The following is a 16,899-nucleotide window of genomic DNA, read 5'->3' as shown; positions in this document are numbered from 1 at the left end:
AACCATATAATTATAAAATAAGTCTATTAAAATATAAATATTGTACTTATATTTCAGTGTAATACTTGAGCCTGTTTTTCACTTGAGTCTTGTTGGAAGCCGGAGCCCCAGGTGGCAGGCTGAAGCCTGCGCCCCACCGCATGGACTTGAAGCATGTAACTTAGCTTCCCAAGGCGCCCCGTGAAATGGGGCCCCAGGCAGTTGCCCTGCTTGCTCCCTCTAAAGTTGGCTCTGCACTTGCGAGCCCCATAAACCCATCCGCAAACCTCCTGGGGATCACAAACCTCAGGTTGAGAAACACTGATCTAGATTAATTGAGTACCCCCTAGAAGACCTCTGCGTGCCCCTGGTTGAGAACCACTGGCCTGGAGTACTAACAGGCCCCTCTACTATTGGACATGTGCATTTTAGGTAATTGTAATTGTTTTCTTAAAAGCAAGAGAGAGAATCCAGTTTTCACTAAAATGTGAATGAAGCCCTCCTTGAAGTCCCCAGAGCCACCAAAAAAAAAAAAAAAGTTCTTGAAAATGTGGTTGCCCTGTCTTCCTTCTATCGTCAAATGGCTGTCCTGGGACCCACCTCTACTTATTTCTTTTGTCTGCATAGAGCACACTCTTAGTGCTGACTGTTCCTCAGATTCCACTGGAGCCTCATTGCAGGAGGCGAGACTGAGAGGCAGCTAGCAGTAAGTGGACCTGTTAAATAAAAGGCTATTAAAGCAGCCGGTAAAGATGCTGTTGGGGTCTGATTACAGAAGTATAATAGTTTGCTCCTGCTCCCACAGTTCAGTACATTGCCTAGAATTGCATTTACGTGGGATGCTTAACCAAAACCAAACAGGACTTTTGGGTACTGTGGCAAGGCAGATGGCTGTCTGTAATTGTTTCAGAACAGTTTGTTGAGTCATTACATGGATGAAGACTGAGGATGAAGACCCAACATGTGCTATAGCAGAGAAGGCTCATGCCTTAGTAATCAATAAAAAGAAAGGGAGTACTTGTGGCACCTTAGAGACTAACAAATTTATTTGAGCATAATCTTTCGTGAGCTACAGCAGACCATTGAAGACAGACCCTAAAAAGATCTAGAGACTTTTCTCAAGGTGCCCAACATTACCTAAAGGCTGTCTTTTTAGCGAACAAAGTCTCAAGGAGCTACATAATTTCATTGTATTTAAAAACCTTGTTTGTACGAATTGAGTTACCTGACGTACTGATGGTTACTTTCAGATTAGTATAGACCAGGACAAATTGTGTTCATTCTTGTCAGCTAAACAAGGCATGATGTTGAATGTGGTTTATCGCTGATCTACTCCCCGCCCCCCATTGCCTTCCCCCCCCTCAATTTGAGGGTTTAATCATGATTAGCTGACATGCTGAACACAATTTGTCCTAGTTTTACTGAGTGCAAAGCCATGATCAGCATCGTATCTGCTAACTTGATTCTCTTCAACAATATTCAAATACAGTAACATTTTGTAGTGAGAACAAGCCCAGTCTGTTGATGAGGTTCTAACTGTAGCAATGGGTGGTGGTAAATAAAATAGTCTGTAAATTACTTCCTGTACCTACCATAGTATGTGTTGTGTGTAAATAAGTTAACTTCTATTTCATACTTAATTTTGTATTTATATTACTCCACAGTTTTACTTAGATTTAAGAATAAATTTGCTTTACTGTTTCTAATCACTCTTTCCTTTCTCTGCTGTTTAATTCTAAGAAACCGAAATTATGGGAATAGAAGAGATCTAACTCGAGAGCTCTCAAAACATACTACTGTAACATGAGCGAGAACAACCCTTACATTTTAAAATCTTACACAAATAAGAGGCTTTATTTTGGGAGCAGGGTAGTTCATTGTAGATTTTCCGTCCAACCCACCAAAAAAAAAAAAAAATCCTACAAATTCCTTTGTTAGTCTGCTTCTAGATCTGAAGGAGTTGACTCTGACAATATTCTTCCAACAACTCCTTAAAATGTTCTTGTCAGACCCTTAGAGAAGCAACACTCAGTTAAGGGTCACCAATAAAATTAAATGCAAATCTTGATACAGATGAAGTACAACAGTAGATTAAGATGGGAGGAAAAGGGGATCAGGGTAAACTGCAGGCTTTACAATCTGGAGGTACTATTCCTTTGATCTTGTCACTGTCCAAGTCCCTGATTTTTCAAAAGTATCTTTTTGTTGCACATTTTCTTTTCGCAGTTTCTTATATACCTCTATTAAATTTCCAGGTGGAAAACTTACATTACATTGCACACAGAAAAATTATTTGGAATGCTAACATTTAGTCACAGTTCCTCTTCCCTCCATTCTTCACTCTCAAAAAGAAAAAAAACTTTAAAACATGACTGTATGGAAAAACTTCCACTGTCTTCGGTGGGGGTTGAAGCAAGCCATCAGTCATCAAATAGAATTCTGCTTTTGGCTGTGCACCTTTAGAAGTATTAGCTGAAAATACAATAAAATGTTGTGCGTATACAAGGAGGTGTTTTCTTTAAAAAAACAAACAAACAAACAAAACTTTTAAATTTCCTCTAAATGGTCCTGACTCTAAACAATTACTATTGACAGGAGAATAGCCTGCAGAGATCTGTTTGAGTTATAGGATAACAAAATTGTATCTTAAAATAAAATTACCATTCCATAATTAAACTACCTCTCAAACCGCTTACCTCCTACACACACAAGACTCTCTCTATATATTACAAATCTGTTCACTCTTGAGCTAAAACTTTTAAACAGAGTTATAGTTTGGTGCTATAAACCTGAAAAATTTGTAATGAAAACAATGGTTTGTAATGGAAATTTGACAGACTAATTACAGTGTTGCTTTAATTGTCTTATTTCAGTTTTGTTCCTCTAACAGCTGTTCGGTTATAGGGATCTGTTTGTTTTTTACTCAGTCTCTGATAGTCGTCTTAAAATATATCTTAGAGAATAAATCCTAAAACAAGAAATTTGAAATTTCATGAGACTTTTATTTTACCTCAGCATGTTTTGACAATAGAGACGTCTTGGTCTGTTTAGGTTGTAGTCTTTAGATTTGAGCATTCATACTCCATCCTGATAGATTGCCTTGGTGATGTTTTCCATTAAATACAAATTCCTGGTTTATAGCATGCATGATAACTTTGATGTGCATTTTTTAGTAAGCAATAGATATAACCTCATAAAATCCCTCTGCTCTGGGTGATCTGTATCATCCTAGTAACTTAGTTATATTTAAGTAGTTACACAGTAAATGATTGTATATGTGCAATTAATTTGATATTTTGTTTTATAGTCCATCATTCACAAATGTGAGAAGTAAAAACCAAAAGATTTCTTATCTTATATTACAACTATATACCAGTAGAGTCATGGTAGTTTCAAATTAAAAACAAGCTGAACCTACTTCAGAAAATACATTTCTTTAGACATACTGAAATTGAATTTGCATGAAAATCCTATATGTAGAGAATTAGGGTAAATAATATTAAGGGAGAAACATATGTCAAGGCTTGAGATTTAGAAATTTAGCTTGTGAAAGAATGACGACTTCCTTGAAGATACACAGATGTATTAATTTTTAATTTGTCTTTTTGAGCTCTAAATTAGTGCAGAAGTTTTACTGGTTAATTTTAAGAAAGCAAGTGTTTGAAAGTTTTGGCAAATACTAACTTGTAATGAATGTATGGTAATGAAAGAAGTTAAGACGAGAGATGAATTAGAGTGAATGATTGTTCAGTCATGTCGGTCAGTCTAGCTGCATAGCTTGGTTGTTAGACTGATTGCTCAAATTACATTGCCTCAGGTCCTGCATTTGGTTGGCTGTCTTCTCAGATCTTAACAAGGTTCTGGGAATTTGTTTCTGACAAAGTTTGCTTTGTGTTTTTGCAGGATGCTTCATCTGCAGAGATTAGGAAAGCATATCGCAAGCTTTCACTAACTTTACACCCAGACAAGAACAAAGATGAAAATGCAGAAACCCAGTTTAGACAAGTAAGTGACACAAGCTATAATATACTTTTTGGGGGGTTGGGGGAATAAGATCAGAATTTTTATAACATAACTTTACTTACTAACGTCAAGAATAAATACAGTTTTGATAGCAAAGTAAAATTTTGTAATTATTTGTCATTTTCAACCAGGGCAAAATTATTCCTGTATTAGTTGGATTTAGTGTTGGACAAATGTCATATAAAATGTTCTGCAGCTAGTTCAGTAACTCAGATTAGTTTTCAAGTATCTGAATACATTTGATTTACAAGTATTTTAAAATATTTAGCTGTATTCCTGTTAACTGGAAAACAAATGTTTTATTCTTTTTCCTCTGCATAAAAGCATACATACAAACTTCTATTAAAAGGGAAAGTCTGTTTGTAAGTGTACACTTTGCCTTTTAATAGAAGTTGGGAAAAAGATCTTCTCATCCATCTTCATTATATGTCATTTAATGTAGATATCAGTAAAATTATCTTAAGTCTTGATCATTTTCCCTTCTGAGTCTTGACATTTAACAGAGCAATAGGGTATGTCTGTCATAGTTCAGCTTTACCAGTTCAATGTACTTCACAAAACGAAGGCTACTTGCTGTGTGGTGTTATAATTGGAGTACCTTTGGACCTATTGAAGGGACACTATTAACTTAAAAATCACATTCCTGATGGAAATTTTTTACCTATATTTGAGACAAATATCACCTCAGATTGAAATATTAGAGAGGAAAAAAAATCTGTTTTTAAGATTTGATTGCTTTGTGCATGGTGTTTTCACTGTTTCCTTTTCATAGTCATTTTCTTAATAAAAGCAATGCTTTTATTTTAGTTGGTGGCTATCTATGAGGTTTTAAAGGATGAAGAGAGAAGGAAGAGGTGAGTACACTTTGCATATTTTTAAATAAACCTCTCATGGGTGCTAATCCTACAAAATTTATGCACATGCTTAACTTTATGCATTCTGAGTAATCCTATTGTCTTCACTGACTCACACTGAATATAGTTAAGCACATATGTAAGTCTTTGCACAATGTGGGGGCATAATTTTTATTTAGCTACTATTTAAAGTAAATAGAATGCATATAGGTATATGACACATGTTTCAGTGAGATAAGCTGATTACTTCCTTTGATTCTTAACATTTTTTAAAACAGTTTGTATCTGGAGTGAAATTTTCTCTGTTAGAACAATCTCTAAAAGATTAGTATTTGTAGTTCTTTATTTCTGGATCATGTCCACATGAGGAGAGAGCCATAAATTGGTGAGTTACAATTTTAGGCATGTGAGTTGAGAATTATAACCCACTTTGCCCACCTGTTAGTTCTTATGTAGTGAGAAGGAACCATAACATGATTAGGTACTCTGTTCCTGAATGTTTCTAGCTTCGTGTATTTTGATATTTTTCTTTTAAAAAGCATATAATTTAGGATACTGCAAACATATAATTATATTAGTGTCTGGATAAGCCTAGGGTTTTTTTTAAGTGGTAGATAGTTGCCCTGGTGTATAATTTAAATATTTGACTAGTGCCCCAGAGGCTTAAGTGGTGTTCCAAGAGTACCTGAAAGATAGCCTTAATGGACATTAGCTTGTGTTTGGACTGCTTTCCAGAGGACTGTAATGTGCCTGTACATATAATCTGGTTTAGGATATCCACTTGAACTAATGATTTTCAGGTTTACTTGGCAAAAGAAAGAGTCATGCTCCCAGCACAGGAGTTCTAGTAAAGTATCTTTAGGTTTACAGCTCTCTAAACAGGGATTCTCAGGACCTTCTCTTGAAGGCTTTTGGCTTTGTAGAAATCTTGGCAGGAATCCATGTCTCATAGCAGAGATTATCTTCTGTCTGGTAATCCTCTATTTTGAACAAGTCATGAAAATGTGTTTAAGGGAGTTTTTTAGATTGTGTATGTTTTCTACTCTGCCTCCCTCTGTGGAGTTTCAACTTGGAGTCATAGATCAAGGAAAGTTAGGAAGTTTAACAATGGGTGGGCTGGGGAGGGGGGGCCTGGGTGGAAGGGGGGAGAGAAGGGGTGGGTCAGTAGCTATTTTAAAATGGTTCCAAAAGTATGAATTAGCCTGAAATTTTATGTCTTCTTGCTTTATAGGTAACATCATTTAAATGTATTTTCTATTTCATCATAGTTTAATGTTGAGGGAGTTTATCATAAGATTTGCCTTTGGAGTTCCTTAGGAATTTCTCCACGTCTTCTATACCATGATCTTGCTTTACTTGTAATTGTGATTCAGTAGCTTGTAACTATTATGTACTTAGGCCTGTCTACCTGAGAAAATTGTACCTATTTATCTAAACCGTTTTAGAAATTGATATAATGAAATTGGTGCAGCACCTTCATGTGAAATTTTTATTTCATTTTAAGGGAGCTTTGTATCAGTTTAGCTTAAGTTGATGCATTACGAACAATTTTCTCATATAGACGTGGCCTTCCTGATATTTTTGTCTCCTAGACTAGAGCATGTGTGTATGAATGACTAGCCATTCTGTAGGAGAAAGGGTGATATTCACCTGAAAAGAGATTTCTAGAAATGGTATGCAATCTGCAGTGTAAGATCCAGTTGTCCAATCTGTTCCTCAAGAATTCTTTAGCATTTGGATTGGGGACTGAGTTGAAAAACTGAACTGACAGATACATATGTAAGTAAAGGCAGTATTCATACCCCTGAAGACACAACCAACTCATAGGTAACTAGCTTTTCCTTAAAAAGAAAAGGAGTACTTGTGGCACCTTAGAGACTAACCAATTTATTTGAGCATGAGCTTTCGTGAGCTACAGCTCACTTCATCAGATGCATACCGTGGAAACTGCAGCAGACTTTATATATACACAGAGAATATGAAACAATACCTCCTCCCACCCACTGTCCTGCTGGTAATAGCTTATCTAAAGTAATCATCCTGATGATTACTTTAGATAAGCTATTACCAGCAGGACAGTGGGGTGGGAGGAGGTATTGTTTCATATTCTCTGTGTATATATAAAGTCTGCTGCAGTTTCCACGGTATGCATCTGATGAAGTGAGCTGTAGCTCACGAAAGCTCATGCTCAAATAAATTGGTTAGTCTCTAAGGTGCCACAAGTACTCCTTTTCTTTTTGCGAATACAGACTAATACGGCTGTTACTCTGAAACCTAGCTTTTCCTTGATGCAAGTCTCAACTAATCATGCTGTGAATCAGTCCTCTAAAGGGACATGCCTGAGGCCAGATAACACATGTTCCCCCTGCAATCTTAAAGGTCTGGAGCAGTGTGGGGGAAAAGGGATAATGGCCCCTCTAAGAGTCTTCCTAGTCCTTTGATGGTTTGGGGAAGGCATTTCATGAGCTTGTGAGCTGACCAGTGGTGCTCAGGTAAGCCATTGTCCCTTGTGTACCTGGGAGAGAGTATATAAGTAGTGTCACTCCAGCTGATCCCTTTCTCTTAGCAACTCCCCCGACCTAGCCCTACGATTAGCGTAGGAGGTGGTGGTGGTGGTGGTTTTTTTGATCTTCTGTGGGCATTACACTAGTTGCCTTTTGGGGGGCTGGAAAGGAATTTTTCCCTCAATGTCATCAGATTGGCTGGCAATCTGTGGATTTTTTTTGCTTCCCCACTGCAACTCAGGACCTGGTCAGATAGCTTGAACTGTACCTGTTGGCCTGTCAGAATTTAGCAGGTGACAGGTGTCCGGTGCTGGTACTTGTTCCATAGGAAGTCTGGTTCACTGATAAACCGAAAGCAGTAGTGCATGTTAGGGGGATGGTATCCCCTAAAGTGGCTGGGGAATGGGTTTGGGGTTTCTAATGTCTGGTACAGTGAGACCAACCCCCTTTCCACAGCCCTTTAAGCCACATGGAAGGGGAAGGTGGTCAGGTCCCAGCAATGGGCTAGGACCAAGTATTGGTGAGGGCTGATGGCAGCCCTCAAACAGGTCGAAAAAATTGAAGAAGCAATGATGACCTGCACTGTATGAGTTACTGCCAGGTAGTTCCCAGATGAGTTAAGTTAATGAAGTTGCAGCCTAATTAAACCTCACCCCTTGCATCTTGTCTGTCTTCCTGCATGTCTGGGACAATGATTGTGTGTATACAGAAACAATAGTTACACTTCACAGACCAAATAAGTGGAGTAACTCCATTTAGCAGATTAAAAATAAATTATTTTACTTTAACACATGAAGTTAGGCATAATTTATATTTTTATTCTTTTTCATTTTGGAGAATAAACGTGCCTTCCAGTATTAAGATTTAGTAGTAAAAACAAGGAGTCCTTGTGGCACTTTTTGAGACTAACAGATTTATTTGAGCATAAGCTTTTGTGGGCTAGAACCCACTTCATCCGGTGTATGGAGTGAAAATACAGGAGCAGGTATAAATACATGAAAGGATGGGGATTGCTTTACCAAGTGTGAGGTCAGTCTAATGAGATAAATCAATTAACAGCAGGATAGCAAGGGAGGAAAAATAACTTTTGAAGTGGTAAGAGAGTGGTCCATTACAGACAGTTGACAAGAAGGTGTGAATAACAGTAGGGAGAAATTAGTATTGGGGAAATTAAGTTTAGGTTTTGTAATGATGGTAATTTTTTATAAGAACAATAAATAAAAACCCTGTTTCTTTTTCAGAAAGGTTCACTCTTGCCAGTAGAATGTACTACTTTAGCATATTAACACTTCATATTTTCCTTTTTTGATTTTAATAGTAATTTAAATGTGCGTGTAATGTGCAATAAAATATTATTTACTTTATATACGTGCTGTATATACAGTAGTATAGTTCACAGAGCCCTTGATGTAAATTAATCCACATATAAGTGTTATGTGCTAGATAGGATTTTGCATAGGCTTTCTGTGCTGGAGTGAATTTCACCCAGTAAGATTTTTATTGGGTAAAATTACAAGCTAAACTTGCTAATAGTCATTACTTTGGTTTTAATTTGTAAAGCGAATGTGTAATTTTGAACAGACTTTTCCATTCACTACATCTAAGCAAATGTCTTAACAATACATTTAAACCTTAATGTTTTTAACTAGCTTTTGGTGTATACACCCCACTTTCTGTAACATTGTGATTTTCATTACAGCAAGCATTAGTGTCTGAATCAAAATAAGCATCCTTCTAACACTATACCTTAGCACTTTTTTGTGTAATTGACTGACTTACACATAGCATATGGAAAATATAAAGTGTTCTTGACCATATTTGCGTTACATGTTGCCTTTGATAGTTTATGGGGGGGAAAAAACTTCAGTGGTGCTTTTTCTAAGATTTAGATTTTAAATTATAAGATTTCATTACTTCAGACTTGTTTTATTGTCCTTTTTGTAAGCTATACCAGATCTCTGAAGTAATGTGTGAAACGTGAAGTTTCCTGGGCTTTAAAAAAATGGTAAACATTTTATATGATTGTAAAATAATTATACTGTAATGTTGAAATTAGCTACCAAAATTAATTGATTTTCTTGCACTACTGTAAATTCTAGAGAGTTCTAAAAACAACATGAATCATTATAGGTAGGTGAAATTATTACACTTTCACACCTGTTTCTTAATGGTGGTACTAAATTTTAAATTAATATTTTTAATAAGTTTTATTTTCATTATGAGGTTACTCTCTTGTGCTGTGATTCAGTTACTTCCTGGTATTATTTATTTCCCACTATTAATTGCTGATTATTTCAAAGCACACAAAACAACTGGGCACTCTCATATGTCATATACAAGTTGCATTATGTGTACTTGCATACATCTGAGGAGAGGAAAAAAATAGTACAGATAGATCAAATGAAATTTTGTGGGAAGGAGAGGTAAGAAGTAGTAATTTAAAATAGGTTGATAAAGGAAGAATGCTTTGTAATACAATTTTGAATATGCTGCACATGCTTTGAATGACTATCCTTCATAACTGCTGTTTTATTTTTTTTGCAAATAAGTACTGAGTAATGTGTATGCTTCTTAATGAAACGATGTCTTAAATGTGGAAAACAAAATTACAAATTATAGGCGGCTTTTGAGTAACTCTGGGATCACTGTTCACTTGTAACCCTAAAAATCATCATGATAGCTTTATTTTTCAAATGCAGTGCTTAATTACTATAGAAAGCAGTGATTTATCTTTCAACAGTATATATTCTAAAAAGTGGGTTATAATAGAAGCTATCTTCCTTTAAAATGGCCAGTCGTGTGAGCCATAATGTTCATTGATAGTAAAATCAATAGAGCATTGATTCTAAGACATAATCCTCGGAGACTGTTGTTCAGAACACTAGACATAGCCAAGTAAATACTGTGTATTGTTTAGAGTGTTTAACGCATGAAATTCTGCTGTCTTAAATTTGGTTTGCGTTAAATAGGATTTATATATTGTGAAGATAAGACTGCATTGTTGATATTCATAACGATACTGGAAAACGAATATTTAGCAGCATTATTTTATCATAACTTATTTGTTTTTCCCCTCTAGCACATAACTTAAGTTTAGTAATTAACTTGTCCCACTGTTTCAGAAAGAAAAATATTTAGTAAATTAATAGTAATGTACAAAAAGACTTATCCTTTTCCCTTCACCCCATGTGTCTTTGAGAGCTTTAAATTAATAGCACATGCAAACATAACATTTTTTAGCAACCTTTTTTTCTGAAGTCAGATTATCCACTGTCTTAATTGAATAGAATCATTTTGCTTGCAAACTATTTTTCTTGTATTTCAACTCTAAACTATTCAGTAGGACTAGAATGCATTATGATTTTTAGATTAAACAAGTGGTAAAGTGGCTGTGTTTATTTGGTTTGCTCTTGAAATATGTAGTTTTCCATCCTTTAGTAGTTTAAGTTTAAAATGTCATTTCCTAAACTAAGTGCTGAGTAGGTTTTTGTTTTTTCGTTTTTTGTTTTTTATATATATATACACACACACAGATTATTGCCTCAAGTCTTAACTTTTTTCTTCCTTCACAATAAATCAATATATCATAAAATCAGAATTTACATTTCTGGATATTAATCTTATAAAATTATGAAAATGTATATGAAGACAGTTTCATGGTATACATCTTTTTTTAGTATGTAACCATAGAAGTCAGCAGAATATTGTGCTTTAAATCTTTTTCTGACTAAATTACTAATAATGTCTCTTGCCTTGAACAAATAAATGGTCATTTATCAGAAGTCAAATTTTCTAGATTTTTTGAGTTAAATATATTTTGCACTTAAGACCAGTGTTTTTCCACTTAAAAAAAAGTTGCCAGCAATAAATCTTTGTTTTTTTTAAATTTCTTAGTACATCTCCAAGGTATCAATTTAATAACTATCAAAGTAGCTACTGCAGTTGTTGCATTTAAATTGATTTACATGTCAAGACTGGCAGTTTAGCAGCTGCGCTATTATTCCTGGATCGGTCAATTTACTTGAGAAAAACCTACTACTGAGTTCTACTGACCTGCATGACAATATAGGCCCTATTTCTATTCCTGTAATTAGGCCTGCGACTAACTCAGAATATTTTTAATTAAAATATTTTGGTCAATGTGTTGCACCAAATTAGGCCTTTCAGTGCAGATTTAATTCTAGAATTGGTGTGATTAGAATATGTAATGAATTGTGTTCAGTTTAAGATTAACAGGTTGTGTATCTTGAATGTACTATTTCAAGTTTTATATTATAGCTTTTTTCCTCTAAGTTTTTCCTCTTAACATTTTTGGTTAGGTATCTGAAATTTAATTTTTGCATGGTTATGTAAAGCCAGTATTGAAGTACATTAAATAAATTAACAGGCAAAGACTATTTATGTTAAAGTACTTCAAGGAGTAAATGTGGAAAAATAAACTTACTTTTTTTTTTATTCAAATGACTTTTGTAAGGACATGGTTACATTAATAAAAGTGAATAGCCTTAAAATAAATTGAACGGTTTAATGTGAGCAGGTTAACTTTTCAATAGCATTCTTTAGAAATAAACAAAGTTGCCTGGATCCGGTGAACCTTGATTTCTAGCTTCATAAACAAGAGTTTAATTAGGAGGTGCACCTAGCTAGAAGGTTTATTAAATTACACATGCATTTTATTCTGTAGTGGAAGTTGATATAACACCAGAAAGAAAATCAAGAGGCAGATATTTTACCTCATTATTCAGGTTTTTAATTAGTAAAACACTTAAGTAATTGAAACTTTGTTCCTTGGGTTCTCACATTTCCATTATTTCTCTTGTTGTTCACTTGCATCCTGGGGACCTGACCATTGATTGATAGGCATGTAGAACATATGTCCCATTTTACAGCAAGTCCTGTTTCTTAAGAGAATCAGATGGGGGTGCTGCAGGAATAGTAGAGTTTACCACCTTTTCTGCAAGAGATGGAAAACATTTCCACATCATACCGTTCTGAATTCTGTCTGTCCCCTGGTATTCCAAAAAAGTTACATTATTATTTTATTTTATTTTGTGGTGTTGTGGTAATTTCTGTCTTCAACATGAAGTGAGTTGGCTTATTTAATTTTAAACTCTCCATGAAAGCCTGTTATATTTGCTACTGTAGGTATGATGATATTCTGATCAATGGACTACCAGATTGGCGACAGCCTGTATTCTACTACAGGCGGGTGAGAAAAATGAGCAATGCTGAGCTGGCATTACTCTTGTTCATTATTCTCACAGTGGGTCATTATGCTGTGGTTTGGTCAATCTACCTGGAAAAACAGCTGGTAAGTATTGGTAATAAATCAAATGCACTACAATCATTAGTTTATCTGAAATTCTTGCAGAAGTTTCCAAATAATAAGGATTTTACTCTTTTTTTTTACCATTAAAATTAGTTTTCTGGTATTTAAAATCGTTAGTTGTATTAGTAGCAAAGATTTTATTAACTAGTTATATGTTCTAGATTCAAAAGTCAAAATGAAATAATTTTTATATGAATGTAACATGTAAAATTTTAATATCTTATACAGTCACTGATGATAATTAGTGAACAAGATGGTTTTTTTCTAGTTATCAGAGGAAAGAAAGACAGCAGACACTTTCTCTATCATCTGTTGAAGCAGAAACATGTCCTTCCATGGTCGTGCTTTTGGTCTTCACAAGTGTTGGGTGTGTCTGGTCTTGATTTTTAGAATTCATACTCACTTTGGCTTTTCCTGTTCTTAGTGGAGGTTTTTTCCAAAATAAAACCTGATAAATGTTCTCTGGTTCATTAGATAAGCAGTCAAAGCTAAATAATTTTTTTAGTATTTATTTTTCCCTCCCCCCCCCCCCTCCCTACCCCTATATATCTTTGGAAGCTTTAAGTTGATGGTACAAGCGAACGTAACATAGAAAGCAATAAATTTTTGTTTATACTCTTAAAAAATCATAAATTGAACAGTATTCACCCATTAGCATCTATTTACTTTTATTTTCCAAGCTACATTATTAAAGTTGATGAATGAAAAAGGAGGCAAGTTGAATGCTTTCTCCTCTTAGAAAACTTTGATTGCTATGGAGATACACATGACTGACAGAGCTGGACTTCATGTGTGTTTAAGGACTGGATGCCATGGCAACAGTTATTGTTAAAGATAGATGATTTTACTTAATCATGTAGGACCCTAGATAATTTGCATAAATGCTACTCTAATGTTTATCCTTCACAGAAGAGTTCCAGTAACATTCATAGAGTACATGTTAATGATAATTGTAACCATAATTCTTTCTACATTAAGGATGAACTGCTTAGCAAAAAAAAGAGAGACAAGAAGAAAAAGACAGGAGGTAGGAGTACAGATGAAGTAAAACTTGGTGCTGCTGACAAAAACGAAAGGTGGGAACAGTTACTAGTGTATTTTCATAATTAAATAATTTTCTCAAATCTCTACCTCAGATATTAAAGAAATTGATCAAATATTTTACACACTCAGCCTGTATGCTTGTATGTGGTGTGTCCACACCGAAAAATAATCTTTTAAATGTATGAGAATGTAGCAAGGCTGGCAATGTGCACTATGATTGCTATTTATAAATATTCAGGGAGGCATTGGTGTGGGTTTGTAATATGAGATGTGGTTATGTGGAAAATCAAAAGTAATTGTAAAGCAAAGAATGTATAAAGTATAGTTTATTTGCAGAAGGGTGCTTCTGGTTTATAAAAGAATTTTTGCAAGAAGTTTATTACAAGCTTTTCCACTGAAGATTTAATTAGGTTAAAAATGTAAACTAACAAATTCACCGTTACTGAGTCTTTTAACATATTGCTCTGGTAACTGCTGAAATTTTGGAGGTTCTTTAATGTTTGCTTATTGTTCGGTTCACGTCGAAACAAAAGCATTAGTAAAGGATTCTGACACTGCTCTTTAGTTAAGAAACAACATAGGGAAGTGACATCCAGTATACTCCAAAAGATACCACCATTTCTTGTATTGATTTATAGAAAGAAATAAAGGGTTTAAATAGTTCACACAGCAGGGGCATGAACTGGATCAATGCAGGATGGAGATCAGAGACTATCCTGCCTGTCTTCTATTCTGATGACATCAGTGAGTAATGCTTCAGTGAACTGCAAATGACATTAATTTTTATGTATTGGTTTATTTATGCTACTGTCTTCATATCTAGTTGTCAGCACTTGTGAACACTTTGGTTATGGTTAGTCTTTTTTAGCTGAAATGATCACTTAAGGCTTAAGAATTTATTTTGTGTAAATGAAGAAAAGTCCTGTTAAAAGAAGATTAAAAATATAGCAGTTAGTAGAAGCACATTGTCTAAATCTAGTCTTGATTCTTTGGTTTGTTATATGCTTTTTAATGGCTTCAATATTCATAATGAATATTTTGTATTAATGTTTATGCACTTTCAAAATGGATTAATAAGCATTTTGAATTTTACATTTCTAGTTTGAGGTTGTAGGAGAGTTTGCTGACTTTTGTAAAGAGGTATATTGTGTAATAAGAATGAAAATGTACTTTTAATATTTAAAATACATTTTCTTTGCTGTAGAACGTTGGAAAAACCACAGTGGCGTGATTTGCTTCCATGCAAGCTGGGAATTTGGTTCTGTCTTACTGTAAAAGCGTTACCTCAGCTGTTGCAGGTAAAAATACAATTTGCACCCCACTTTTTTTTATAGGATTATTTTACTGATTTCATTATGCTGTGATCACACACAGTGTTGCTTGTTCACATGATTTTTCTGTCTTCAGAAGCACTTTTCTCATATGGATAAATTATTATTTTAAGGCTATTGTTTAAAAGTTCATCTAAATATGAATATATATTGGTAAAATGAATATTTTGTGTAATATACCCTACAATTCTAATTGTAGTTCTCTCCTTAATCTGCACTCTGATTTATAAACAGGCAAGATGTTAAGAACTGTTCAAGATAAATAGAAAAGGAGGGTGAAAATTATATGTATTTTAGGAGAAGTAGTAGTGTGTGGAAATAAGCTGTAAATGGTAACATTTAATTATAGCTTAAATATATATAAAATAAACAGTATTTGTGTAATATATTGTATATTAATACCTAGATCAAATTTAATAAGAAACAGGGAAATAAATTGAGGGTGTTTTTTTACGTGGAGTAATTTTAATTTTACCCTTTTCACTGGCAAGTGATAACCACCTTTTCCTCATATTAATCCACTAATTTTTTTCTAATGACTGAGAGGGTTTTTTAAAATTTCATTCATATGCAAAAACCTGTCAATGGAAGGTTAAGGTTGTACAGTTAGTACTTTGGAGGAGGGGAAAAATCAGGAAAGGCAAAAATTAACATTAGCATAGGAACTTAAATTTGTTCAGCCTGTCTGATTATAGTATTTTCTTCTACTTTAAGTATATAACAATAGATTTATTTGTTAAAAGCATATTGTAAGGTACACAAATTATCTAACATAACCAACTTAGTGTCGTCATAGTCAGAAAAGTGTCTATGGAGAAGAAAAAATATCTTGCATAACAGATTTTTACGCCCTGCGTTTTTGGTCATATCTGCTTTAGTGATTAAAATTTAAGATGGTTGCATTTTTATTTATTATTATTATTATTTATTATTATTTATTATTTGTTTCTCTAATACTGTAGAGTTGCTATGAATCAGGGGAAGAAAGCTGAGTTAGATTTTGGCTTACACATCACTAACATAATTATTAACTAAGGCACCACTGCTGGAACTGTTTCCATGCAGATAAAACCTAGGTTTCACTTCCATGCAGTTGATTTTACAGGAGTAGCATATTAAACAAGCAAGAAGGCAAAACAACGAATTGTTTTATCTGTTAGCAGAATAAACTTACTAAGGAAGTCAGAGACAATAAACATGGATCTCAGGATTACCATTTTTAATGACTTGTTCAAGGATAACTTCTCTTGAATGTTAGTTGTAGACATCTTAACTGCTTGTATTTCCTTATTTTTTAAAAAATTAATGGTGGTGTCTTGCTATTGTACTAAAGTAGTTTTTAGTTAATTTTCTTGTTTTAAAGAAAACAATGATCACTTCCCAGTCACAGTTGGACTTTTAGGTTCATTCCTCATTTTGGTGAACGAGTTGGGGGAGGAGTGAATTCAGATTGCTGCTGCTATTTGTTGACAATTTCCTGTATTGGTTAACAGGACAGTAGCCCATCTTATTTTGATTATTTTCTTCATTTACAATTTCTCTAATCCTTTTTCTAGGAGCAATCATGGTGTATTGTGTCATTAGACTATGTTAAAAAAAAATCTTGGATGCCTATTAAGCATGCCCAAATTATTTTTCTTCAATCATGTAACTTTATTATCCAACAAGCTATTCTCAAACGTGGCCAGTGATACTCCATAATTAATCATATTTATAGGCTAAGTTTAAAAGCTCCATCCCTATTTGAATGAAGTGTGCGTAGGAGAGAAAGCTGTAGCAATATCTTAGTGGCAAAAATTTGCCCATGCCACTCACTTTCTTCACCTTTAAGCCTT

The 16,899-nt window shown here is 34.3% G+C and overlaps 1 protein-coding gene across 3 annotated transcripts in view; it reads left to right on the top strand.

Moving 5' to 3' along the window:
* Positions 1-16,899, top strand: part of DNAJC1 (DnaJ heat shock protein family (Hsp40) member C1) — a 187,953-nt gene that overhangs the window by 79,259 nt on the left and 91,795 nt on the right. For all 3 annotated transcript variants that reach the window (XR_013345047.1, XM_077809450.1, XM_077809451.1), the window contains exons 2-6: positions 3,883-3,984; positions 4,810-4,856; positions 12,506-12,671; positions 13,668-13,765; positions 14,938-15,031. Coding sequence is in view for 2 of the 3 variants with exons in the window: in XM_077809450.1 (XP_077665576.1) it covers positions 3,883-3,984; positions 4,810-4,856; positions 12,506-12,671; positions 13,668-13,765; positions 14,938-15,031 (507 nt within the window). In the remaining variant the exon portion in view is untranslated. The remainder of the gene's footprint in view (positions 1-3,882; positions 3,985-4,809; positions 4,857-12,505; positions 12,672-13,667; positions 13,766-14,937; positions 15,032-16,899) is intronic.

Source organism: Eretmochelys imbricata, chromosome 2, assembly GCF_965152235.1.
Source record: "Eretmochelys imbricata isolate rEreImb1 chromosome 2, rEreImb1.hap1, whole genome shotgun sequence".
Lineage (NCBI taxonomy): Eukaryota > Metazoa > Chordata > Testudines > Cheloniidae > Eretmochelys > Eretmochelys imbricata.
The sequence above is the reverse complement of the archived record's forward strand: the minus strand, read 5'-3'. Positions and strand labels throughout refer to the sequence as shown.